At 44.2% G+C, this 27,569-nt stretch overlaps 1 protein-coding gene and 1 long non-coding RNA gene across 5 annotated transcripts in view; one reads left to right on the forward strand and one right to left on the reverse strand.

Moving 5' to 3' along the window:
• MYZAP (myocardial zonula adherens protein) overlaps positions 1 to 12,140 on the forward strand; it is an 89,189-nt gene extending 77,049 nt beyond the window's left edge. For 2 of the 3 annotated variants that reach the window (XM_080808169.1, XM_080808170.1), the window contains exons 12-13: positions 3,412 to 3,512; positions 11,212 to 12,140. In XM_080808169.1, coding sequence (XP_080664295.1) covers positions 3,412 to 3,512; positions 11,212 to 11,308 — 198 coding nt within the window. In that variant the 3' untranslated portion in view covers positions 11,309 to 12,140. Of the gene's footprint in view, positions 1 to 3,411; positions 3,513 to 5,041; positions 5,123 to 11,211 lie in introns of all 3 variants that reach the window. The other variant, XM_080808171.1, reaches the window with a different exon arrangement.
• Positions 1 to 27,569, reverse strand: part of LOC308345734 — a 27,928-nt gene continuing 359 nt past the window's right edge. Inside the window, exons 2-6 of one of the 2 annotated variants that reach the window (XR_013967101.1) lie at positions 9,784 to 9,852; positions 5,245 to 5,367; positions 4,453 to 4,526; positions 2,049 to 2,182; positions 1 to 697 (exon numbers count right to left, since the gene is read on the reverse strand). This is a non-coding gene — a long non-coding RNA (uncharacterized lncRNA). Of the gene's footprint in view, positions 698 to 2,048; positions 2,183 to 4,452; positions 4,527 to 5,244; positions 5,368 to 9,783; positions 9,853 to 27,364; positions 27,560 to 27,569 lie in introns of those variants that run through there. The other variant, XR_013967102.1, reaches the window with a different exon arrangement.

Consider the following 27,569-nt stretch of genomic DNA (forward strand, 5'->3'; position numbering starts at 1 on the left):
GACTTTTTAAAACTTTAGGCAGTGTATTTTTCTGTTCTAAAATTTCCATTTGGTGTATGTGTGTGTGTGTGTGTGTGTGTGTGTGTGTATTTACTACATCAATTAGTAACATTTTCTCTTACCTCACTGAGCATAGTTAGAATAGCTGTGTGAAAGTTCTTGTGTGAAAAGTCCAATATCCAAGTCCTCTCGGGATTAGCATCTGTTGGTTCACTTTCTCCTTGGAAATGGGTCATGTTTTCCTCGCTCTTCACAAATTCAGTAACTGGGGATTATAACCTGGACATTGGAAAGATTCTATTGTGGAGACTTTGGATTGTTTTATTGTTCTGAACAGCGCTGAGGTTGTTTTAGGCAGTGACTTTGGTTAGCCCCACCTCCACCCTTCCGTACTCTAGTGGGCGACGGCTCAGATCTCGGTTCCGTTCTTGAAGCCTTGGCTGCAAACTTCTTTCATTTAGCCCAACTCATGCATGGTTCGAGGGGATCTGCCAGAGACTTGAGGGGAATCTATACACAGAATTTAAAGTTTCTGCCTTCTCTGACTCTCTCCTTTTTGGCTTCCCCTTTACTCTTGGCAGTCCTGGTTATGCTGGGCTCCTTCTACTGTTTTTTATCTACCAGCAAGATGATCTTTCTGTTGAATTTCTTAAGTGTCTGTGCTGCTGCCATATGACAATACTGCTCTTGGGCAAAGCTGCAAACAAAAACAAACACATGAGTCACAGAGAACCCATTATAAGCTTGTCACACCCCCCCTACAGCCTGCCTGTCCTTGTTCAGTCTCCAAAGACCATAAGAGATGGTTTTTTTTTGTTTTGTTTTGTTTTCTGTCCAGAGTTTACAGCTATCCTTTGCGGGAAGATCCATTGGTTAAGGGTCCACTCCTCAGTGCTATAAATGTGGCGCTCACTCCTTGAACTAGGAAATTGCGGTGGCCTCCTTGACTAATTAAGGAGTTTTATTTCCTTTTGCCCAGTTTTATTTCCTTCCAAGACAGTTTCCACCTGGAAGCCCAGTGACTGAAATAAAATTGAGTGTTGACTCTGGCCTTACAGAATTGGGTACAAAGTCCTCGTAAAGGCAGATGTAGCCCTTCGTAACTCTCTTGCTACCTGTATGCTGCAGCAAGGTGCTTGTTCTCAACCCGTATGTTCCACAGTCCTGGAATACTCATCCCTTTGTTTCTTTTACTCTCTTTCCCCTGCATAATTCCAGCAAACCTTCGTGGAGTTCACTCATTTTCCCTATCTTGAGTTTGGCGTCCCCTCTGAGTTCTCCCTTAATATTCCGTGGGTCCCTCTGGCATGGGACTTATGGCTTTGTTATCTTCTGCTTGGTTGTCTGAACCCCCACAAGACCAAACTCAGGGGTGCCAGTCATGCCCAAGTTCTTTAACAGCTAACTAGTTCCCCTCACCACCTAACTTACACACTACCTGATATGTGGTTGATGCTTTTTTTTTTTTGCATTTAAGAGTACAGTTTTTCATTTCCGCTTTCAGTGGGGGGTCTGGTGTGCACACACACAGTTCCTCTGAAATAGAACAAAGGATTTGTGGCTCCTTGTCCCCTATGTACTGTGTTGAGTGTATTGGTAAGGCGTATTTACTCACCTTGTCTTCCTTTCACGCCCCCTAACTATAGGTAGTCAGCTCAGAAGTATGTGAAATTATTAAACTCTACACTGAGAAAAGACAAGGCGGTGGGATTTCTGGAGCTTGCTGATGGGCAAGCCTCTTCTGCCCTTGTCTTTCCTTAAGAATGGGAGAATCCAGACACTGCTGGGGAAGCTGTGTGTACATGAGTGTGTGTAAATGTACCTCAGGCAGTAAGCCAGCAACATTCTCCCATCCTGAGCATTAGGGGATAAATCTGGAGCCCATCCCTCTGTCCTGGCTCGTGAGCTGCTAGGGAATCTGGAATGCACTCTCTCCCCATCTACCATTTCCCATTCCTGCTGAGGGGATCCACAGACCTTCTTTACAGAACGTGACCTGCTCTGAATGGGTGACACCAAGGAGCCGCTGCTCTGCTCCTTGGTGTCACCCATTCAGAGCAGGAGCTGCTGAGCTAGACTCCACATTCTTCCTTTTGAAAAAAAGGAGTTTCTTTTTCAAAGAACTTCCAACTTTCCTGTGTTCATCTAGTGTCTTAGAAGAGCGCGTGAGCTTCCGGTCCACCTGAAAAGAAAAGACAAATGCTTTCATCTTTTTCTAATCATGCAGATAACATGCTCCTTATAAAAGTATTTATGCATTGATTTATTCAGTATATATTTATCTTGTATCTCCGAGAATATAGCTAAGAAGATAGACTAAATTTTCATGAGGCAATACCGTATCTAACAACAAGTGTTGGTGAGGATGTGGACAAAAACGAACCGTCTTGCACTGCTGGGGGAATGCAAGCTGGTGCAGCCACCCTGGGGAGGTGGGTTGGGGGATGGGTGAAATAGGTGATGGGGATTAAAGAGGATACTTATGATGGAAAAAAAAAATAAAGAGTTAAACTAGTAATATGCAAAAAGAGAAAATGTAGAAAAATTACAGAAAAATATAGAAGAACTTAAAAACTCAATACCCCGAGATAACAGTGGTTTACTCTCTGGATTTTGGGTATGTTTGTCCTTTAGGCATCAGGCACCATCTCTCTTCCTATTTTCATTCCAATAGCCTCAACCCTCTTGCTCCTTTGTCCTTTATTTCCCCCATGGGGCAAATTTCCAATTCCTGAGCATCTAATCATCAACCTATGTAATGTTTGGCTCTGGCCTGAAAAAAACTGTTTAGAATGCTAATTTTAATCCCAAGGAGCTTGTTCTACTTTATATGTTTGAGATTCTGAATTTTTCCAAACCCATGAAATACTAATTATTAAGTTATAGAGGTATTTCCCACTAAATTAAATTAATAGACTTACTCATTTTATAGTTTAATAAGGGAGTATTAAAACATGAGCTGTACCTTATTTATAATTGCAAGAAAAGTGATAAATATCTAAATGCCATCAATAAGAGACTAGTTAAATAAATAATGGACATCCACCCAATGGAACGCAATGAACCCACGACAACAGCTTGTTGACCTAAAAAGAAAACTAATACATATGGCAGGATATTCACAACAAATTGAGTGAAGAAAACCCCAAATTAAACATAGAAGAGGATATTTTGTTTCCATTGATGTAAAATTGGATACATACGTGTGCGTGTGTACGTGCACAGAAAGCTATCTGTAAGGAGGCAAGCAATCTATTTCTGTAATTCCTACTGTGTAAGATGCTTACTAAATACATTATGATAGATGTCCATGGTACAGGGGAAAATCGGATGACACATATAAATTGTATCATGCATGTTTGTGGGGGAACCTATTTGCTTGACTAAAAGTACTTTTCTCCTCCTCTCTAGAATAACGAACTACAAAGCAGGTTGGACTATTTAATAGAAACCCAGGCCAAGCCTGAGGTGGAGACCAGAGAGATTGGAGTGGGCTGCGATCTTCTCCCCAGGTATTTGGGAATTTCCTATTTTCCTGACTCAAATTCCTTTCTGACTTAAGAAAAATACTTTAGTGGGCTGTGATTAACAGAACTGCATTCTTTCTATCAAAAATAGTTCTGCAAAGATAAATGGCAGCTGGGGGCATTGTGCAGGGCAGAGGGGGTAGCAAAGAGAAGCCTGGGGAAGCCACGTCCCAGAGAGAGACATGGGCCCTGGCGGGAAGTGAATGCACTGGTTCCTCTGTCCACTCATTCATTCACTCAGCAAACATCTGCTGAGTACCTTACCTGTGCCAGAGGCTTAGGGAGAGGAATGAGCTTGGGTTCCCAACCCACAGTCTGGGAAGGAAGACAAACACGGAGGCAGGCATTTACAACACTGCAGGAGGGACGTGTGAGGTGCTTTGGTAGCACAGAGGAGGGAGGGTCTAAAGCTTGAACAAATTCATCTCTGCCCCGGAGCCATGACACAGTTCAGCACTGGCTCAGCGTCATGAATAAATTGAGCTGTTTCAGTCACGACAGATGAATAAGAACCACAACCTTGTTGGTTCAGTTGCATTTCTGAGCTCGAGGACTGACCTGTTTGTCCTTAAGCTGCTCCACACACCCATGCCTGGGTCTCTCCTTAGTAAAATTAGAATCTGGGACCCAGTAACCCACCCACCATCTCCAGGTGCTCGCAACTGTGCTCGGCCCAAAGAGGATGTAAAACAAGGTGAGAATGAAGATACCCTCGGCTGACGGCATGTGGCCCATGATTTGGGTAACCAAAGTCCCAAAGTACCCCAACTACTGTGTGTAGGAGGGTGAATTCCCATGGGATCAGGGGCATTTGGGCGTGTTGTGTTAGCAGCAGGCCAGAGAAGTGCAGAATCCTGGAACCTTGAATGGTTCGATCTGGCGGGAAAGGGTTGTGAGCCCATCACCGAGCTGGGATGTCAGATACCTTGGATCTAGTCCTCACGAGCAGCACGATGCGATCAGGACGGACTGTCTTTGCTGGAGCCTCCGTTTCCCAAGCTGCAAAGTCAGTGGTTTTGAAGAGATTTCTCGGGTTTAACAGGCTCAAGCAGGGAAAAAGATACGTAAATAGACTCAAGGTCTCATTAATGTGAGGGGCAAAGTCCATGATAAAAATACAGCCGAAAAAAACGGTCATGTCCAGGGCCTCCTTCTGATATATAAATAGTTTGGCCATTTCTCTCCTCTTTTATTTTTCAGGAACCAAGTGGTTTAGTCCACTTTAATTGCCCACATAATAAATCTTGTTTGGCTTAAGATGGGTGCAAAACTATGTCTGAAACCAATAAATTGTTTGTTTTCTAATTCCCACGTTTTGGCTTAAAACAAGGTTTTCAATTTGTATGCCGAAGGATAGCCTGAAGCAAACTTTTATGGCTAAGTTATGAAACCACAAAGCGGTTTTCATAATGGAAGTGCTGACAGACCCTTAACTTATGGCCATGGTGAACTTGGAAGCCACTTCAGCATCTAAAAGCAGCTTTTCCATAAATGTAACATTTGGTTTCCCCCAGGATCCATCTTAGCACTTTCACTGCGTAGGTCAGTCAGCGGAGGAAATGAAAGCTACGTATCCGCATTTCCGAAAAGGCAGGGTAAGGTGCCATTCGTTTCCTCTCCGATATTTATTAAGTGCCTACTACGCGAAAGGTGCCACGCGGGTCTGAGTGGCAAGGAGCACGGGGTCTTTAGAGAATTCAGAGCAGCAGTTTCCCACCTGTGCTTCTCGGAGCTGCCTCACTAGGCTCCGGGCTCCACGCTGGGGCTCAGGGAGAGGCCTCCGGATGCCTCAGGGCGCGAGAGGGGAGCAAAGACCTGGCCTGCGGGGACCCTTCCCCTCCTGAAAAACAAAATGACACAAAACTGAGAAACTCAGCTTTTAGTGTGTTTTACATGTTGGATCCCAAATAAGATTTTGTTTGAATAAAGAAACTGGAACCCCCTGGTTGGGTTTAATCCCCATGTTTGATAGATCCCAAAATTGAGGCTCAGAGAGGTAAGTGATTCACTGGAAGCCACACAGCCAGGATCGGAAGCAAGCCTTTGGAGTCCTGGAGTGTGGTACGTGTGTCATTTTAAAATAATAAATAGGGTTGCTAAATTGTATTGTGTATGTTCTAACAAAATTCCTGTTTTGTTTTAAGATTTATTTATTTGACAGAGAGAGGGATCACAAGTAAGCGGAGAGGCAGGCAGAGAGAGAGGAAGGGAAGCAGGCTCCCTGCTGAGCAGAGAGCCCGATGCAGGGCTTGATCCCAGGACCCTGAGATCATGACCTGGGCCAAAGGCAGAGGCTTAACCCACTGAGCCATCTAGGTGCCCCAAAATTCCTGGTTCTTACTTGGACTTTGAACTTGCATCTAATACAAGGTCCCATGGTGTTTTCCAGAATATTTTGAAAATGGCCCCCTCCAAAATGTTTTAGATCAAAGTATTGCTTTAAGCCTTTCTTCTGCAGATTGAGTTTTGTTCTACCTGTTCTCTCACAAAGAACCTGGCAGTGTGGTCCAGTTGGGGAGCCTCAGGCTGTGGGGCTACGCTGCCCAGCCAGCTGCCAGCCGAGCACAGTCTTAGGCAAGCACTTAATTGCTCTGAAGCCTTCATTCTTTCATCCTTAAAGTGGGAACGAAGAGGACAGTACCAAATCTCAGAGGATTTCTAGGGGGACTAAATGTATATACAGCATTTAGCATGGTAACTGGTTAAGCACTTACTTAATAAAGAATAGCGATTATTACTATTAACTTATTATTACTATTAACTACACCAAAGCTCTACTTTTTCTTGTAAGACAAGATCAAATATAAGTGAATTTGGGGGTGCTAAGACAATTTCATTCACTTTTTACTGGTGGTTATAAGTGATTTTGCTCAACGGACTGACAGTGCTTCAGTATGCCTTAAGCTCTCCAATTAAATTCTTTGTGCTTTGGAACCCTCTAGACAGTGCATAAAACTCTGGAAGGCCCGGCGATGGATGAGGCTTCTGTCAGCTGAGATGTCAGAGTGGTCTCGGCATGTTCTGGTGCTGGGCACACAGCCTCACGGGACAGGAGCGGGCCACCTCGGACTCATTTCTCCCTCCACCTGGAGGCCTTTTCATGCTGTCCTACTGCTACCAGCGTCTCCCTTACAATTACTGCTGCCCCATTTTTATGCTGGAAAAATTCAAAATCAGCCTTTACTTACAGAGCCAGTAAGCCCCTTTTGTGACCTCCTCCCTGCACTGCCACCACTTCCCCATGTGTGCCAACTCTGTGGACTCCAGTGGACAGGGACCCTGGGCTCTCAGGCCAGTGTCCGTACAGGACTAGCCTAGCACCTTCTGGATGCTCCATAAACCTGTGTTGGAGGATCTGCCTCTTGCTAATATCTACAGCTTTTTCTCAGTTTCTCGGCTGGAACTAGAAGATTCTGACAGTGATTTCCTTGGGAGCCTGCTGGGCTGGTGAGATAGGACACAGGCATAAAGTGCCCAGCAGAATGGGTGCATTTTCCTATTTCTGTTGATGCTGCTACCACCTTCCCAGGTCCCTGAGGCCGGTTCACTCCAGACACCGGTGCCCCTAGGACGGCCTCAGTGCCCGTCCAGGGCTGTCTGTCTCCTCCCTTCAGTCCCACTGTCACCAGCCTGCTGGGGACCTGGATTCTCTAGGTCTAGGCAACTGAATACCACCTTCGGCCTCCAGTTTCTCCTCAACTCCTTCCCCTCTTCATCTAACCCTTGCATTCCATACGTTTCTAGAATGCAGAGATCTTACAGCAGAGCAAGGAGAGAGGGAAGGGGGGAGAAGGCATTCCCTGTGATTTCAGAGGCTTTTAAACAGCTATTTTGTTAAGAAAAGACGCAAGAGTTTGATTTAAAGGTTCGATACATGTTAGTGAAAGCCACTGAGAGCAATTTCCAGCCCGCTAGCCTTCCTTCAAAGAGAAAGATGAAAAACAAGAAAGAAAAAGAAAATTTTTCTCCTTGCCCCTTAGTGACACTTGGTCTCCAGCAAGCTCAGAAATTATGTCTTAATGGGTGTGATGTAATGAAAAATATTCCCCGTGGTCCTAAGTGCGGGGCACATAGTAAGTGCTTTAAAGTGCCAACATGTTCATACTTCCGTTGTAGAAGCCAGAACACAAAGTAGTTTTTGTCACTTATTTGCTGACTCTGCTGTTGTTTCCCCCAGGGGACCTGCCTCTTTCTGGACTAACAAAAGGTTACCAATAGCCTTAATTTGTTAAAGAAGGTGGTTGAATTTCAGTTGTGGTTCCAATCATTTGTGTTCTTGAAATCCTGTTGTTTCCTGGTCATCAACCAAATAAAATACCTCACTGCTTTTTGAAAGGCTGGGATATCCCAGCCTCTTTTGGAAACCCAGAAAGCTCACCTTTATAAATATTTCTGCCTTTTGCGGGCTTTTAGGATATTATCACCAGAGACCATTTCTGCTACGTGGAATTTTCATAGTGGTTGGCAAAGTCACCATCTGGCTTCTGCCCCAGCACTCCACTAAACTGTCCAGTCAGGTCCCTGGGGACCCCTGAATTCCCAGATCTTGTGGGCTCCTCTGTGGCAGGTGACACTCTGACCACTCACTCCTGGAAATCCCTTGTCCTCTTGTTTCCTTCAACATCCATACATTTAGTGATAGCTCTGTGCCTGGCCTGAGGGAGCTGCTGGAGTCGTGAAGATGAGTGTGGTTTTCAGCCTTAAGGAAACTATGACTAGTAGAGGATGTGCAGACCAGAGGGGGACAAGGGGGTGCTTCCAGCGGTGCATCAGAAATCTAGGGGCCTTGGGTGGCTCAGTCGGTTAAGCACCTACCTTTGGCTCAGGTTATGAGGGGGATCAAGCCCCCTCATAGCATGAGGCTCTCTGCTCAGTGGGGGGCCTGCTTCTCCGTCTCCCCCAGCTAATCTCTCTCACGTTCTCTCTTGCACACGCGCATGCTTTCTCTCACTCAAATAAAATCTTAAAAAAAAAAAAAAAAGCCTATATGACAGTCCTTTTCAAGGTCTATGTGGGGAGGGTAGTTTGGAGGGTATGGAAAAGACATTGAATCTCTTGGGGAGAGACATGTGAAGTTTAAAATTTCCCCCAAGCTTCTAATACACCCTGTGAAGCAGCTGTAAGCCACCTACAGTTGAAAATCACCGCAGCATAGTGGGAAATATTAACGGCTCGGAAAGTTTAGCAAAAGTGGACCTTGTGGAGGCAGAAAATTTGAGCACCACTGCTCAAGGAAATGGACAAAAAGCACAAAAACAAAGGAAAGATCATTTCTATCCCTGGGGTAGGGAATCTGGAAAATTGTCATACAGGAGGTGATGTTTGGTTTAAGTCTCGAAATGCAGGCAGAGATTCATCAGATCCACTGGATTAGGGAAACAGTCAAGACTGATGGGACGGCATGAGAATGGCAGTGTGGCTATGGTGACAACTGTGTTTCTTGGCAAGGCCAGAAAGCAGATATGATAGGAGATGGCAGAGGACCTCTAAGACTGTGCACAGGAGGTTAGACTTCATCCCAGAAGCAATGGGGAGACTTGGAAAAGTTTTAAGAATGGTATTACCGCTTCACTCATCTGGAAGATCTCTGACCACAAACTGGGTAGAGGATTTGAGGAGGAGGAAGACCATTTAGAACAGTACTCCAGGATTCAGAGAGAGATTCTGAGAGCCTGAACCAGGGCAGTGGCTGAGGGAATAGAGAAGACACATGACAAAACAGTTAAGGAGGCAGCATCCACATCGCTTTGGGAATGACAGGCTACTGGCCGTTCAGGGAAGGGAGCGGACTCTTATCTCACACACGCCACTGCATTATGGGGAGAAGGAATGTAGCTGCTGTACCAAAAGCCCACAGACCTCAGCTTAGCAACACTGAGACTGATTTCTCATGTTACAGAGCAAGGCTGGTTGACGTGGGCCTCGCCGCAGTCATTCCGAGCCCGGATTCTTCCAGCTGCTCACCCTGCCTGGGCTTTGGAGTCCTCTTGGATCCTCCACTCTATCTTCTGCATGAAAGGGAAGAGACCGGGCAGGGAGGATGGTGTAGGAGGATTTCATGAGTTAAACCTAGAAGAGAAAATTCTCTCTTCCAGTTTCATATATATCACTTCCGACCTTTGAGGCAAATGGCCCATCAAATTGCAAAGGACGCTGGGAAAGGTAGTTCTGTGTCCAGGAGGAAAAAGAAATGGAAGATTTTTTCCATCTCAGCCACCAAATCCTGGTTAATTCCACCTCCCCAGTATCTCCTTACCCTTTCCTTGCTACTTGACCTCCAGTGCTGCAGTTAGAATTCAAGTTCTCACCATCTGTCTTCCATGTCCTAAATAGCAAAAAAAAAAAAAAAAAAAAAAAAATCTAACATTCTGCCTCCAGACTAAGCCCTCTGCAGTCAACCCTCAGTGAAGCTGAGGAATCTTGCTCGAATAAAAAGATGAGCATATCCTGCCCCTCCTTACAAATATTTAGTGGCTCTGTGTCCCCTTCTAAACTCCTTAGCTGGGCACACAGAGCCCTTCTCCACCAGGCCTCGTCTTCTGTCACTTTCCACCACGAACTCTTCATTCCAGTTCTGCCAAACGTGTCTCCTCTCCCCAGCCACGGCCCCTGTGCTCACCTTCTGCCTGAATTCCCATCTCCTCCTTGACCACTTGAGGCATGCCTAGGCACCCTGATAGATTCCCCTCTCTGTGCACATTTCCAGATGCCCTCCTAAGTGCTGCTAACTCGTTCTGCCCTCAGTGTGCCCGTGATATGTTAATTCTTGTATTGCTCACGGTCCTGACAGGCCAGGAAGACCGAAGAGAACAAGGGGCAGTGGCACACTCTGGAGCTAGCACAGCGGAAGCAGTTACCAGCCTGGCCCTGAAGAGGCAGGGGAGGAAGCCAGGAGGACAGACAATGGGGACAGCTGCAAGCTGTGGCCTTTGCTAGGGGAATGCTGCCAATTACCAAGCTGCAGCCTGGCCGGGAGGGAACACAGGTCCTGACCGCTCTGTCCTTCCAGTCTCTCATCCCCTGCTATCAGTTCCCAACTAGTCAGAATCAACCGGAAGCTAAGGGAGCCCATTGATGCTGACCACTGAAACTGATCAGTTCAGTTTCCCAAGGGCACAGAGGTGGAGACAGCGGAGAGTAATCTGAACGGGCAAATGGAGACTATCCAGCAGAGCTCATCACGTGTCTCTTAGAGCACCTAACACATTAGTTATTTATGTACATCTGTGTCCCACCAAATTAGGAGTTCCTTAAATACACGGGGTTTTTTTGTTTGTTTCTGAATTATCGATGCTTAGCACAACCTTTGAAAGTTGCTGAAGGGTTGCTTGGGTGGCTCAGTTGGTTAAGTGTCTGATTCTTGATTTCAGCTCAGGTCATGATCTCAGGGTCCTAGGATCCAGCCCCGCAACCATCTCTCTGCTCAGCAGGGAGCCTGCTTAAGATTCTCCATCTCCCTCTCTCTACCCCTCCTTCAGCTCTGCTCTTTCTCTTGCTCTCAAATAAATCTTAAAAAGTTGCTAAAAATAAAGGCCCCTCTTATAATACTTAAATGGAAAATTCAGCTATCAGTTTATAAAATTGTAGGGTACAGCGCTGGCAAAACCTTCCTGGAGTTGTCTTACAATTAAGAGTATGGACAGTTTTGTTCCATCTTCCTGACTGGCCTTTTCTCATTTCTCAGCCCAACAGGTAGGACTCGTGAAATCTCGATACCTTCCAGGAACTACACTCCATACACACGGGTCTTGGAGTTAACCACGAAGAAAACACTGACTTAGGCACGTGGAGACACACACTTTGTACGGATGGACAAAAGCCCTAGAACCGTGCGGCTCGAGGTCTGGGAAGGGAGGCTCCTGCTTCCTCCTATCCAAGTTTCAGCCAGAAAGGAGACTGCTGAGGTTCTGATCTACTTCTAAAACATGAAGGAAAAGTGAGGTAGAAGGGGAGGGCAGGAGGGAGAGCTTTCAAGGTCATATTTCAAACACCCAACCATGCTTTACTGGGCCATCATTAGCTTTCCAAGTAGACACTGAAATTCTGTCAGGAGAATTCCTTCACAATTTATTTTCTGGTTCACTAGCCTTCGGTTGGGAGGAAAAAGGGCATTAATTCGAAATTTCATGTTATTCACGCCAGGACCATTTGTTACAGCATGAAGGTTTTATTCACCCATAAAAGTATTAGAAGCGATGTTTCTCTGGTGCCAAGAAGCCTGTCCATAGGCGCAGGGGCACCTGGGGAGACCTGACCCTGCCAGGGAAGGGTGCTCCCTCCTCTTGGTCCCCAGGATCTGTGTGGGGTTGTGGGAGCCACGGGTGGAGACTGGCCTCCTGCGGGCACAAGTGCCTCGTTCTCATGTGCTAATCCTTGGTTTAATTTGTGCCTTATGCCTTCATGGGGCTCACTGAAATCAGTGTATTTATTTCACCTGTGATTTTTTTCTTCCCTTTCTCACTTTAACTGAAAGAATTTTCTTGTATGTTGTGAAAAGGTAATCATTGAATGTTTCAGTATCAATTGTTTTTGTTAAATCATTTGTTCATGCATGTTCTACTCTGATATAACCTATGTCACATATGTTTAATAAATGCCATATATTTTGTTCTACCTACGTTGTCTCTGGATTTCATCCATGACTAGGTAGCAGGGGTAGAGAGCAGAATGGGGCTCGGGAGTGTTGAAGTCAGGGCACAGTGATTTTTTTTTTTAAAGATTTTAAGTAGGCAGAGAGGCAGGCAGAGAGAGAGGGGGAAGCAGGCTCCCCACTGAGCAGAGAGCCCGATGCGAGACTCGATCCCAGGACCCTGAGATTATGACCTGAGCTGAAGGCAGAGGCCCAACCCACTGGGCCACCCAGGTGCCCCCACAGTAATCTTTCTTTCAGTACAGTCCATAGAGGCATTTATAAACCTTAAGATAGGGTGTGTGTGTGTGTGTGTGTGTGTGTAAATTCTGAAAGTTATCCAGTTAACTCTAATATTGCATAGTAATTTTATCTTCCTGAAGTGAAAAACAGCTTTGTATGCAAGGTTTTGTCTTAAATTAAAAAAATATATATATCCTATAATAATGCCTCTATCAATGTTTTCATTTCTATCCTTCTTGGCTTTCTTAAAACACATGCACATATTATTTACCTTGTTTTGTATTTAAAACACATATGGCACTATACTGAAAGGCAAAATCATGATATTTAGGAACGTGGCATCTGGAGACTGAGCTCAGTCACTAGTGTGTGCTTTGGCCAAGTTATAGAACCTCTTCGAGCCCCTATTAGATGGGATCTGTGATAGTTCTTTCCTAGCTGGAGTTGGTGGGACGATTAAATGAGTTACTATCCATGAAGTTCTCAAATAGTGCTCAGTACCTAGTAAGCACTTAATAAATGCTGTTCTCATGACATACTTTGTGACCTCTTTTCACTTACTGTATTATGATCATTCTATACAGGTATGGATATATAGATCTAGGCCACTGTTTCTTACAGTTAACTGGATTCCATATTATTGATGTACTATGATTTACTCGACCTCCCCACCCATGCTGGAATTTGGGAAGTTATCTTCACTTTTTGTAAGCAGTCCTCTGATGAATCATCTTGTACACACACCTTTGTACACTTGCCTAATTACTCTCTCAGGATAAATTCCTAGAAGAGGAATCACGGGGTCGGGTCAAAAATCATGCAGACTTAAGTCTTTTGGTGCATATGGTCCAGTCGGGCCTGTTGAAATTTGTGTCCACATAAATTCTTACAACAAGATGAGAATGGGGTTTCCTGACCCCTTTGCCAACACTGGGAATGAGAAATGAAGGAGTGTAGAAAGTTGCTTGCTTTAGGCAGACCTGTCCCCCAAACAGGAGGCGAAAAAAGTTCCTTCCGGATATTGCCTTTGGATCGCTGAGCTGAGGGACTGTGCAGGTGTGAGCTGCAGGCCTGTAGGCGTCCCCAGGGCCCAGAGCACATGGGCAGCAAACAGGAAATAGGCCTGGGCTGCGAGGGAGCGGGGCTTTCCCTCAGGATCCTGGAATCAGAGAAAGCCTGCTGCTTAGTCAGAGGCAAGAGCCAGCCATGGGAACAAAAAATTCAGGCCATGCGACTGGGTTTGCATCTGGGTGGGACCTGCCCCAGAGCACAGATTTCAGGACTGGCCAGCAAGAGGCACATTTAAGAAGTGCTTGGAGTTGCATGCACTCCTCCGATGACATGCCCTCCTCCCTCTAGAGGGTGCACCAACGAAGGCTGGCCCTTGAGCTGACCGTGAGTCTACCCTGGGAACCCTCTTCCTCTCCAACAAATGCTATCTTCCTGCTCCAGGAGCTCTAGGGTGGTCCCCCAAGGGCTAGGGGTGAGGTGGGGCCACGTGGCAGGAAGGGCAGGATTCCTTCCTGTCTTGGCTGAGACCACATCAGACCACAGCACTCTTCTTGATATCCAGACTCAGAGGCTCAGTTCAATCAGCACATGCCAGGTGCCACCTGCCAGATGTGGGGGGAGACAGGTATATGCACCTCGAGACCCTCGCCTTTCCAAAATCATTCCCAGTCTGTTTCCTCCTGATCTCTACTGTCTTTGAATCCCAGGGGGCTTTTTTCCGAGCTTTCTCTTGTCCTATTACATCTAATGACTGATCATCATGTCCATTTCCTGTCTCTCCTGTGATGTGAGCTCCTTGGGGGTAATTTCCCATCAAGGAGGGGATTCATTGCAAACCTCCATAATCATGAAGAAATCTACAAATGGAAAGTCTTCCAGAAAGAGCCCTGGCTGGGTTAATACAGGAGACCAAGAGCTACTAAGCTAGGCCCAGCGTATATCCACTAAATCTTTGCAACCACTCATTCTCTGTGGAAGATGTTACTAGTGCTGTTTTGCGGACAAGGAAAATGGAACTCAAAGAGGGATGAAAATTGCCTGAAACCATGTGGACCTGATTCCAGAACACGGGTGGGAAGCTTGGAGTTGGTCTCAGGTCTGCCACTAAGTCACAATACCCGTTTGGTCAGGCCTGCTTCAGGCTCAGGGCTCCCATAAGCAGTTTTGCCTAGAAATGAAATTACATCCCCCTCATAGGCTGGCTGTGCAGCTCACATCAGAGACCCTGGAGAAATTCTCCAGCACTGCACCAGAGACATGCCCACAGTTGGTACCCGCCGTTATCACTATAATTACTGGGAAGGAGGTATTGCTGCATCAGGAATATTTGCAAATCTAAGGATTTCCTATTGGACAGAGACTAGAAACTCAATGAATCCTAGTGAGTGAGACTGTGCAGGAGGGATATAGGGGGAAAAAATGGATAAACAGATTCAATAAACTGTAGTCTCCTTTTCCTCATATTTGAATTTGAGGATAACTCATTTGAATTGGTCAGAGAAGGGAAAGCCCCAAAGGGAGACTAGAGATGTGTTTCTGGAAAGAGAGGCCAGGGGCAAAAAGACCAGAGAGAGACTAGCCATTAAATTTGGGGGTAATTTGTTGGACGGGATTACTAATCCATGATGCAGAGTATAAATTGTTTTAGCACCATTGTTGAAAAGACTACCCATTTTCCCCTGAATTGCTTTAGTACCACTGTTGAAAATCAACTGGCCATAGATGCATTGGTCTATTTCTGTACTCGCTACTTTGATATACTGATCTATTTGCCCAGCTTATTCTAATAAGGCTTGAAGTCACATGGCATAGGCTCTAGGAATTTGTTCTTCTTTTTCAAAGTTGTTTTGGCTATTCTAGGTTGTTTGCATTTCCGTATGAGTTTTACAGTCCGTCCATGTCTACCAAAGGCTCCGGGATTTTGACTGGCATTGCACAGAACAGACAAATCATCAAGGAGAACACCAAGACCTCACTGCTGAGTGGGGCACCTAGGTGGCTCGGTTAAGTGTCTGACTGTTGGTTAGGGCTCAAGTCTTGATCTCATGGGTCCTAGGATTGGGCTCTATGCTGAGGGAGCCTGCTTAAGATTCTCTCCCACTCTCCGTCCACTCCAATCCCCACTTGCACGCTCTCTCAAATAAATCTTGAAACAAAACAAAACAAAAAAAACCAACCAACCAACCAAAAAAAAAAAAAAAAAAAACCAAAACCAAAAAACCCTCACTGCTGAGTGTCAGGCCAACTTGGAGCAGTATCAGGGCCTAGCTGAGAGTACTAGATCAGATCCTGAACGTCGGGGCTGCTTCTCCCTTCTCCAGCTGGGAAGGTACCAGGTAAAAATTTCCAGAATGTATTTTGATAAAGGTATAGTATAATCTTTGTGGAATTCCGAACAAAATATTCTAAGAAACATTAATTTGTGCCCAAGGGCCATAAAACTCATGTAATTTGAATGCAATAAAATATAAATAAATAGCAAACAGTTCTTAGGGGTTTTCTCTTAATTTTTCAACACATACTTCGGAGTTTTAACATATAGCATTTACAGCATTCACCTTCCTGAATTAGGGGTGGGAGGGGGTTAAGAAATAATTAGTAGGCAATTTTTTGGCCCTGGGACTTTTCTTGTAAATGTTTTCTTTGGCAGCCATACTCTTGAGAACAGGAAGTTACTCTCTTGTTACAGATTTAAGACTTTTCTGAGCCAAATAACAGAAAGCTGGATTAGTTCTGAAATGAAGAGGGAAAAAAAAACAACTCTAGGCTCTTGCTGGAGATTAATGACATCTTGCAAATATTTTAATTCTCTCCTTTCCTCTTAACTTGCCACCTCCTAAACAAAACACATTCAGCCTGAAAAAACTTAACTGGTCACTTTGTGGCCCAACCCTAAAGTAAAATATCTTTATGGTACCCACGAATTTATTTAAACATTTTTGGGGGGCTAGGGAAGGAAATTAGGGCTGTCTCAAGTTAACCTTTTTTTGTCTCCAAATCCCTAAAATGGAACTGAAAATAGAAAAAAAATAGAGTCATAAAGATGATGTTTCCACGGCGATCATAAAAATTCACCATTTTCTTTGACTTTTTAAAGTTTTTTTAATAGAGAAAAATGTTATATCAAGCTTTGTAAAAAATGACTTTGAGATGCATACAAATAATTCTTTAGAAAATGTTCAAAATAACAGAATTATAACCTCTGACTATAGCACTTTTTAGTTTGACTATAAAACAAAGCAACTGGTTTCCTCCCAGAAAAGGATAAGTCTTTTTTAGTTAAAATTCACCTTTTACACCGAATTCTAGAGGGAAAAAAAAAACTGTAATCACAATGTAATGTATAATCTAAGGGAACATTAATTCTATAAATTATTTGAGAATCATTTGTGGGGATTTTTGTTTTGTTTTAAGATTTTATTTATTTGATAGAGAGTATGTAGAAGGGGCAGAGGGAAAGAATCTCCAGCCGATTCTCCACTGAGCACAGATCCCCACATGGGGCTCCATCCTGGGATCCTGAGGTCATGACCTGAGCTGAAATCAAGAGTCAGATGCTTAACTGAGCCACCCAGGCACTGTGTTTGTGGGGATCTGTAAAACACAGAAGACCTTAGGAAAACTGACATTTGGAGGTAAAGAACCCTTTCCTGTAACAAGTATGTATTCTATACTAGTGACCTAGGATGTTTCCATAGGATTAATTGTAGCCTCTCAGAAAAAAACTGTTGGGCAAAATTTTTCATTTATACTTGCATGACACACCCAAAGTCAAATGCCCTGGTGCCCAGGGTCTGCACAGAGGTGCAAAGATCTGGTATACGCTGGTTGGGGGATGATAAGCACACGCCATCTTAAAGTCACTCAAATTCATGATTCTGAGAAACTCAATTCTGCCCAAAAAAATCCATTTGTAGATTGGATGTGGCCACAGACCCACAATTTGCAACCCTTTATTTACATTATCTAATATTTTTTTCCTATGCATTATAAAAAAAAATACACTTTTAAAGCACCTTTTCCTCTAGTCTGCTTGAAATGATGTTCCTCCCACATCATTCATTATAGTTTGCTTGTCTTCTACTATTTTGACAACTTCAGGGTTTTTTTTTAAACCTCATAAACAATCTTAAGTTACTCAGAGCTGTCAACCACTAGATATAAAAATTAAATTAAGCTCAAGAATTCTAGGTGATGGAAGACACTATCCAGTTCCAGAAGATATGGGCAAGTATGGGAGTACAGCAAGGGTTGATAAAACCTGAAACGTCATCAATGTTGGATGAGTATTTATTTAAAGGGAGCTACCTGCTTCCTGGTTTACTGCATACCAAATATTTCTTCAACATTTATGAGCTTAAATAGATGCAGATGTTGCCAAAGAATGTATCATAACATTAATCATCCTAGAATCATATAATTTAAGTGTTGAAAGGCATCTTGGAATTTGGTTCAATACCGTCATTTAAAACAGAAGAAAACGGAGACCCAGAGAAATTCACGGACTGGCCACAAAGTTAGTGGTACGTAAACCCCCTCCCCACAAAAACACAGTTGGGGATTGACAACTGCCCCATCAGGTCTTAGATCTGGATCACCTTCACTGTCCTATATACTAGGCTTAACTGTCTTCTCCTCCAAATTTTTAGGAAGAAAAATCAAGGACTTTTTCTTCTTCTAAATCATTCTCCTATGTGTTCCATGGGTGTCCCTTGTACCTCCCCCCTACTTCCTGTAGTTGAAGCTTTTCAGAGCTGTGTTCCTTTCCGTGCAAGACAGACCATTAAAGGTGATCAGACACTTGATTCTGGCGAGGTCTCATGAGAGGAAAGGCACACTCAGCTTTCTCTAACTCCATCCTCCTGCCGGCCACCACTTGATTTCATAGCCTCTGATAAACATGAGACTCCAAAGAGTGAGATATATTGTGTGCTGACACTGTAGTAGAGGCCTGGTTCTTCTTCCCCTCCACGGAAGGCACAACTCTGAACTCCCTCCCCTGAAACACTTGAAATTATACCATCTCACTCTTTTGTGACTTTGCGAACTACCTTCTTACTCTACTACTTTTTGATAAATATAGGATAACATATTCCCTGAGCACAAGTATAAACATATCTGAGTGTATTTCTTAATGAAGTTATTTTATAGTCATCTTTTGGTACACCGTGTACTCCCACACACGTGGGACAAAGTCCATGTACATATAGGAGGTGTGCCCTCCAGCATGGAATCTGAACCAATTCTAAGAGAAGTTTGGTTTTGACATTCTCCTTTTTTGCCTGATCTCCATTTTTTCCAAATCCTGGATAGGTGGTCCCCTGGGGTCTTCCTGCTATGTAAACCCTGTTGTAATACTCTCTGTGATCCACTCTTTCTCTCCGATTGTTCAAAATTCTCTCAATTTCCCCTCTTGCCCTCCTATCAAATTCCACTCTTTTAGTGTAGGTTATCACCTCAGTTAGCCTTTTGTCAGAGAGTAGTATGGAACCAATTCATACTCATGTGTAAATGGCTGATAGGTTGTGATCTAAATAGGTTGTGGACTATCTATGATCTCAAAGGAAAATCCTTGTTAAGCAAGTAATCTTATTGGTGGAATTTCAGTCAATGTGTCAAAGGGAAGTGAAATAAATCAAGGGTAGGGGAAGATATTTTAAATCAAGAATTTGTCTTGATTCTGACAAGATTCTTTCTCCTAAACTAAGAGGAGGGGCCTCAGCTACAATGCCTATATAAGTCTGCACCACAGATCAGTACATGTGATCTTACAAGACTATTTTTTTTCTGGTTCATGAGTTTGTTCATATGGGAAAAAAAAAATCACAGAAAATGTTATTCAATCACAATCACTAACCAATAATCTTCATTATGTTTCTTAATTAAAGGTAAAATTATATGAAATGTTTGAGAATCAAACATTTAATTATTTTCCCCCTAAAATATCTCTTCTCACACTATCACAAAGATCATAAAACACCGTGGTGGCCAGAAATGGGAGATTTGTCACCAAATAACACTCAACCATGTTAAAATCTGAAGAGAAAAGAATTCTTTCCCTTCAACTTGAACCTTATTTGGCTGGGATTTTTCTCACCAGACTCTTCCCATTTTTTTTCCATGGGCAACTGCCCCCTTGATTAATCCCATTTCCCTCAGCCTTAGTTTTTCCAAGCAGCTGAGCAAACAAAGATGCAGGCGTCCATTTTAACGTGCTTCCTCCCTCAAGCCCTCTGGGATGGGCCGTCTGTTCATCCTGTTCATAAACCAATGGCCTGAATGTGCTTGGAGAAAGCAGCAAGGATCTTCTGTCAGGATTAATTTTAATAGGCCACAGTCTGTTCCCCGGTAACCACAGCCCCAGTAAATGGCTTTAAATTACTATTTGCTGATAAAGAGGGAGATAGGAGTTGAAAATTTGGTTCCTCATTTCAAACAGTTTGGATAACTAATGCAAGAATTTACTTTTAGTGTGGAGTACATGCATTTTACAGCCTAAGCCCCTGGGTAGCTGAGGAAAACCTTTTGTTGCAGTGGGATCACAGTAAAATACAAAGAGGGGAAATGTGACATTTTGTAGTATAGAATTTTAGAGCTAGAAGGGAAATGAAGAATTTATCAGGTTATTTCTCAGCATAAGGCTCCCGATGAAGCTTTCTGTTTCTGATTTCTGTGCACAGAAACTTTATCCCTACTGCCCCTCCCACTGTTCTGTCTCCCTCTTTACTGGTCCCCTTCCCTTTCCTTTTTCCACTCTGCTCTTCTCATGCCTGATTCCACTTCCCTGTTGCCTTCTTCATTTCTCTCCCCTCACTGGCCAGGCTCCTGCCAGTTATTTGGAAAGCTCTGTGCTAAGGGACGGACAGACAAAGTCGCAGGACAAGTGGCAGGAGGTCCTAGCACTCGTGTCTCCCTCCGTAAAGTGGGGCTAGTCTCCACTGCTCTCTGCTCATCAGAGAAAGCAGGTGGGGACTGCGTGGAGGCGCAGGTTTGGTAAACGGTACACAGATGTCAGCCGTTATTGTACCATGAAGTCTAAGGTTTACCATTCTTTATTAATTTTCATTAGCTACAGCCACTATGGTTTGTTTAAAAGTTCAGCATGTTCCATTCCCAAATGAATGCTGAAAGAAAAGAAAAGACAAGAAAAGACAGACAGAAAGAAAGAAAGAAAGAAAGAGAAAGAAAGAAATTGCTTCAACCGTATTTATGACTCTTGGTTCCCATGTCTCCCTCACATGCCCAGGACACAGCAAGCAGCACAGCAAAGGCCAGCCTTCCCTCTCCTCAGTCAGCCCTCTCCCTCTGAAGTCCTGATGGACCCTTGATTTTCCTAACAGAGTGATGCTATCGGGCTCTGTATCAGTCAGGGTTGGTCAGACAGACAGATACAGTAGCACGTGTGTGTAGATAATCATGGGAGCCAATTCCTTAAAATGAATCTCAGAGATTTGGTTCACATGCCTATCCCTGCAGGTAGGCAGCAGGCTGGAGAGTCAGAGAAAAACCACTAGCACAGTTCCAGTCTGAAGGCTGTCTGCTGGCAGAATGCCTTCTTGCTCAGGGGAGGTCAGTCTTTATTCTACGAAGGGCTTCATCTGATTGGATGAGGCCCACACACATTATGGGGACAATTTGTTTTACTCAAAGCCCACCGATTTGAACATTAATCTCAGCCAAAAAACACCTTCGCCGTAACATCTAGAATAATGTTTGTCCAAATAGCTGAGCACCATGACCTAGGCAACTGACACATAAAAGTAATGAAAGTTTCTTTTTTGGTGATCATTGTTCCCGGTGACTTTGTCTGCTTCAAATATCTGCCTATCCTCTTCTTTCCATTTTCTTGTGGGACTCACCTCCCACTGACCATCATTTTGCTGCCCAGGTTCCTGCCATTTGACAGGAGTTAGGCTACATTTTTCATTTATGCTTTCATCACCCATCACTGTCACTGTGACCATATACCGCTGACAATTCTAAGCAGAGAGACTGGGCATGCTTCTGTGTGCGCCCCTGCAGTGCTCCCCACCTACACTGTGCAGTGATGCCAACACGGTGGTGGGACCATCTCCATGAGCTGAGAGGCCCAACAAGTGGGGAACTGAACACTTCGAGTTTTTGCTACACTGATACTGGTGTTTCCCTCATCAGTACTCCAAGTGAAGGAAGCAAAATTTAAAAATAATAATAATAATAATTAAAAAAAATTTTTTAAAGGAAGAAAGCTATCAAACGGCCCTTAGAAGGAAGAGGACAGATTAGGCCAGGACAGGGAGACCTTTTAGGAACTGTCAGACCAGTTCACTCAAGGAGTTGGACAGAGGTGATGAAGGCAATGCTGGATACGTGGGGAGGTGTTAAAAGCGGTGAGAAGAGGGAGAAGTATCCAGAAAGAAGGTATTTAGACGGCGGGGTTGAGGAAAAAGAATAGCTCGGTATGAATACTTGGTTTCTGGTTTGGGCAACTAGGTGGACGGGGATGCCATGAAATGGGAATTTTAAAAAGGAAGAGTGAGTTGGGGGAAGGAAACATAAGTTCAGCTTTGGAGGAGTTGAACCTGAGGAATCTTTGGAATATCCAGGTAGGAAGGTCCTAACACTGGCTCTGATTCTAGCCTGAGAGCAAACACCGCCAGAGCCGAAAATCCTGGAGAGACTGGTAGCATGGGACTGATGTCAGGAGAGAGTTGTAAGGAGGACGAAGTGGTCAACAGGCCAGAGGCAGCAAGGAGGAGAGAGACTGAAACTTGATTCTTTGGATAGGACGACACGAGAGGGTTCATGGCACTGGTGAGCAGAGAAAATGGAGTCAGAGGGTGCAGACAAGTGTTTTAGGCAGCTTAGCCTTGAAAACAGAGAAAAGGGTGGAATACAGAGGGGGTACTTTTAACAGCTTCACTGGGGGCATAACAGGGCTGTCATGCACCAGACATATTTTAAGTGTACAACGGGATAAGGTGTGACTTATGAAATGAATGTACTCATGTAACCATTGCTACAATCAAAATAATGAACGTATCCATCACCCCTGAAGGTTTTCTACCGCCCCTTCATAATCCTTCCCTGTAGCCTCCCCTTGACACCCCACATCATTAGGCAATCACTGATCTACTTCCAGTCACTAAAGATTAATTTGCATCTTTTAGAATTTTATGTAAATGGAATTCTACAATAAGGACTCCTCCTGGCTTCACTCAGGATAACTGAGATTCACTAAGGCTGCTGCATGGAGGACAGTAGTCAATTGTATGGACACACTCTGATTTGTTTATCCATTCACCTAGTGACGGATGTTGGGTTGTTTCCGTTTCCTATTACAAATGAAGCTGCTATCAACATTTACGTACAGGTCTTCAGACAGACACAGGCTTTTATTTCTCTTGGGTAAAAACCTAGCAGAGGAACGGCTGGGTTATGTGGTAGGTTTTCAGAACCTACCCAACTGTTTTTCGAAGCGGTTGTATTATTTTACGTTCACATTAGCAGTGTAAGTTCCAATTGTCCCACATCCTTTCCAATACTTGGTATTGTAAGTCTTTCTCATTTCAGACATTTTATTTTATTTTAAGATTTTATTTATTTATTTGACAGAGATCACAAGCAGGCAGAGAGGGAGGCGGGGCGGGGGGAAGCAGGCTCCCTTCTGAGCAGAGAGCCTAATGCGGGGCTCAATCCTAGGACCCTGAGATCATGACCTGAGCCACCCAGGCGTCCCTCATTTCAGACATTTTAATAATTGTCTTGTAGTACCTCACTATATTTTTGTTTCTAAAATTTTATTTATGAGAGAGAGAGGGAGAGAGCACAAATGGGGGGGGGCAGCAGAGAGAGAGTGAGAAGCAGGCTCCCTGCTGAGCAGGGAGCCCGATTGGGAAGGCTTGGTCCCCGGGCCCAGGATCATGATCTGAGCCAAAGGCAGATGCTTAACGGACTAAGCCACCCAGGCTCTCTCATTGTGTTTTTAATTTGCTTCTTCTTAATGGATAATAACACTGCTCACCTTTCACATTCTTATTTCTTCATATACCTTCAGTGAAATGTGTGTTCAAATCTTTTATGATCTAACCTTAAAAGTGATACCTCGCCACTTTCACCATTTGTATTATTTTTTACCATGTTCTATTTGTTAGAAGTCAGTCAGTAAGTCCATTCCACATTTAATGGGAAGGGATTACAATAGGGCAGGACCATTGGGAACCCATCCTAAAGGCTGCCTACAACAGATGGCTTCCCATTTCTCTCAGAGCAAAATTCAAACTCCGTATTCTGGCCTAAGCCCTGCCAGATCTAGTCCTGGCCTTTTGTTTGTCTGTTATTTGGACGTGCTGAGCTCCCTCTCCTTTTAGAGCCTTGGCATTTGTTCTTCCCTCTACTTGGGATGCTTTCCTTTCTCCGTGGGAGACTTTCCCATGGCTAATTCTTGTCTCAGCTTACAAATGGCCTCCTCAGGAAAAACAACCTCGGTCACCCTCCATCACCTCAATTAAGGTAGCCTCCCAATCACTCCTTAACATCCACCTGTATTAACTCTCTAGGTGACACTAGTACTAATAGAATGTAAGTTTCAGCATGGCAGGAGACTTCTGTCTCACTCACCATGATACCTCTAAAGTCTAGAATAGTGTCCCACACACGGTAATTATTTGTTGAGTGAACAAATGAATGAGATCTCCAAGGAGGCAAAATAGATGGGATCCAGATCACAGCTGGTGGAATTAATCTTGATTAACGCTCCTGCTACTACTACTGCTCAACAAACCACCCTAAACTTAAAGGTTTAAAGCAACAGTCATTTTATTATGTGCCCAAATTCTGTAGGTCAAGGCCTCAGTTTGGGAGCCCAGAAGGCTGTTCTAGTCGGGGGCTGGAATCATTCAAAGGTTTGTTCACTCATGTATCTCGTGGTTAATGCTGCCTTTTGGCGGAAACCCCAGTTTAGGCTGACAAAACACCAAAGACCCACACAAACTCAGGTTTCTGCATAGCTGGCTTGCTGGCTGGGTTCCACCAGTAAGCACCCCAAGAAAATTAGGCAGAAACTGCATTACTTTATACTACAAAGACTGGAAAAATCACTTTTGCTCTAGTCATAAGCACGTCCAGATTCAAGGATCTGGAGGACCAACCCCATTTCTTGAGAGGGGAGGAATTAAATTCACATAGTAAGAACATGTGGCATGAGAAATAGTTTTGCTGCCATTCTGGTGGACCCCAGGCATACCATGGCCAGTTTTGTGGCCTGACAACCAGTGGGAGAAAACAGAGAAGAGCAGCCTGGAGATTCTGAGGATCAATGCTACCAATTTTACAACTGATTTCTAACTTTTATTTTCAACTCTAAGGACAAATGGAAATCTTTCCCAGGTTTGTTTTGTCCTTTCTTGAGAAACCACACGTGCATGCAAATGGGGGTGGAGCGGGGGGGAAGAAACAGAGGGAGAAAGAATCTTAAGCACACTCCACCCCCTGTCCCCACCTCCCCAGCACAGAGCCCCACATAGGGCTTGAGCTCAGAGCCCTGACTGACTGAGATCATGACCTGAGCTGAAATCAAGAGTCTGAGGCTTAACCGACTGAGCCGCCCAGGCGCCTGTTTTTGTCCTTTTAAATTGCATTCAAAGGACACCTTTAACAGCTTGGTGGCAATGGGATGGCTAAGTCATCCTGGCAGCTCTTCACATAATGAAATCGTCCTCTCCTTTAATTCTCCATTTTGAATTTTTCTTGCTAATAGTCAAATTCATTAGCTTACTCTGGGGATAATTAATACTCTGGATATTAGTCCAAGCACCACTGGAAAAGTGATTTAGACTTTTTTAAAGGGCATGGAAACCCAAAGACAAAAACTAAAAATGCTTGTCTAGATTCAACTTTTAACAGATGGGCTTTTGATATGCAAGTGGAATTCTTCAGCAGAGATTAGCTGCCTGTGGTTTGTGGGCTCCCTTTCTTTTCAAGTATCTGCCTGCTTTTGGCTGGAGACAGTTAAAACCTATGGTACTTGTTTCTCTCTTTGTTAAATGTCTCAATTTTACATAATTCCCCCCAAGACACTGCTGTTAAAATTTGTTCTAAAACTTATCTTTCCTTTGTTTGATGGATTATAGAAGAATACATGACCTTTCACACTGAAGTACAAATAGCCTGGTTTTAGGTTTTAGGGTGCTGTTCCCTCACTTGCCAAACCTCTTGGTTGGTGACAAAATGAGTCAGTTTGTGCATGGGTGCTGTTAAAAATTGACATTTGTTTCAGGACATCTTGAAGTTCTATGTTGTATGAAAGATCCTATCCCATAGCACTGAAAATATCTTCACAATCACTATGGCTGATACTTATACATAAAACGCTTATGATTTATATATATGAAAGGGACATTTCATTAAGAAGAGCATGAGAGAAAGGCTGTGAGAAAAATTGAGAGGGAGATTCCACCAACTAGACAGAAAAGTACAAAAATAACTCCCTGACAGAACTCCCTGACTTCACAACTTTGTTAGAAAGGAAAAAGAACTCACAGGCATAACACAACTGGAGAAGCGTAACAGCAGATTTGAGCCATAAGAGGCATAGTTATGCTCAAAAGAAAGAACAATTGGGGTTGGAATAATCTAGGAAGGCTCAGGGAGAAGATGAGGCTTGAATTTAGATTTATAATGGGCGAAGGGAGAAGGGACAGCTTTCCACAAAAAGAAAACAGTAGGGGGCAAAATTCTGAGTCTGGAGAGAAGGCATCCTTGCCTTGAGGACACCTGTGGCCTAGGACCAGAAGATGGGGATTCACTACTGTTGGGTTAATAAAAGCCTCCAGCTATGGCCCCAGGACAGGTTGAGGGAGGCTTTGGGAGAGCTTGCTGGGGTACAACTACCTGACTCAAAGCCCTTACTCAAGTATCTCTTACATAGCTGGGCTGAAGCAGGTTCTTGACATCTTTGGAAGCAAGGCTTATGCTGAGAATTTTAATACTTCAGTTAACCTGATCAGAATAAACTAGACTGGGACACTATAGAAATGACTTAAACTGTACTCCCTGGCATGGTTTCAGATTTTATCTAGAGCTTCAGTCTGCCTGGGAGGGAACTGCTCTGTTTATTATAGCACTTCACACGGGATTGAGAAAATTTAAATTTTCCATATCAAAGAATGGGGAGGTGGTGATGGAGGTTACAGGGTGTCCCAACCTCCCAACTGATAGCTGTTGTGACTCTTGCATGCTTCCTATTCTTTATTTTGGGACACAGCTCTGGTGAGAAGGTAAGAGCTGTTTGGGATGTTTGACACTGCTGTACTCTTCTTAACAGCCTGAAAAGGCCCTTTCAACAATTTTAAACATTTGGATATAGGCATAAAACCAAGAAGGAAATTTTCAAATAGGTGTGGTAGCTGGGAGTTTGAGTGAAAATCTGGCGCTATCACTTACTAAGTTTTGGGCCCTGGGAATACTTAATTGATTTTGTGCTGTTTTTCTACAGGTAAAACAGGGAATGATGAAGGAGGGGTTCTCAGTGGCTTGTCCAGCACCTCCCACCATCATCTCTTGAGGGCCTTTGGAAATGTGTGTGTACCAGCAGGCCGAGGGTGGGGGGCGGAGGGGGAGGTAAAGGCATTCTGGATTGTTCCGAGTTGGGGATGCGACAGAACTAGCGGGCGCAAACCAGACACCAAATGTCTCACAATGCCTGAGGCAGTGCCGCAAATGAAAAGTCCTGCTCCAAATGCCAGAGTCCCACTGAGAAATGCTGACACTCCCCAAGGATCCCTCCAACTCTGAGGACGTCATTAAGCCCTGGCAGCACCACACACCAAGGCCTCTCGAGCCCCGTCCGGAACATTCCCCCAACTACACCAACGGCTAACCAACTCATCGCTCAGGTTCGACTTACAGTTCCCTTCTCAGAGGCACCTGCCCTGGTGCCCATACCAATCTTACTATTATACTGTTTCATCATTACCTGATTAATGTCTGCCTCCCTCCACCCCTCGGTAAACTCCATAACAGCCGGAGTCGTGGATATTTGTCGGGGTCACAGTGGCGCTAGCCAACACTTTTTGAATAAACGTGAAGAGCGAACGAGCCGAGAAAACACAACCGGCGTAAACGCGACGCCAGTCGCGGCGGGACCCCACCGCCTCCCCCAAACCGCGGTAACTTCCGCC

This window comes from Martes martes, assembly GCF_963455335.1.
Source record: "Martes martes genome assembly, chromosome: 7".
Classification (NCBI taxonomy): domain Eukaryota; kingdom Metazoa; phylum Chordata; class Mammalia; order Carnivora; family Mustelidae; genus Martes; species Martes martes.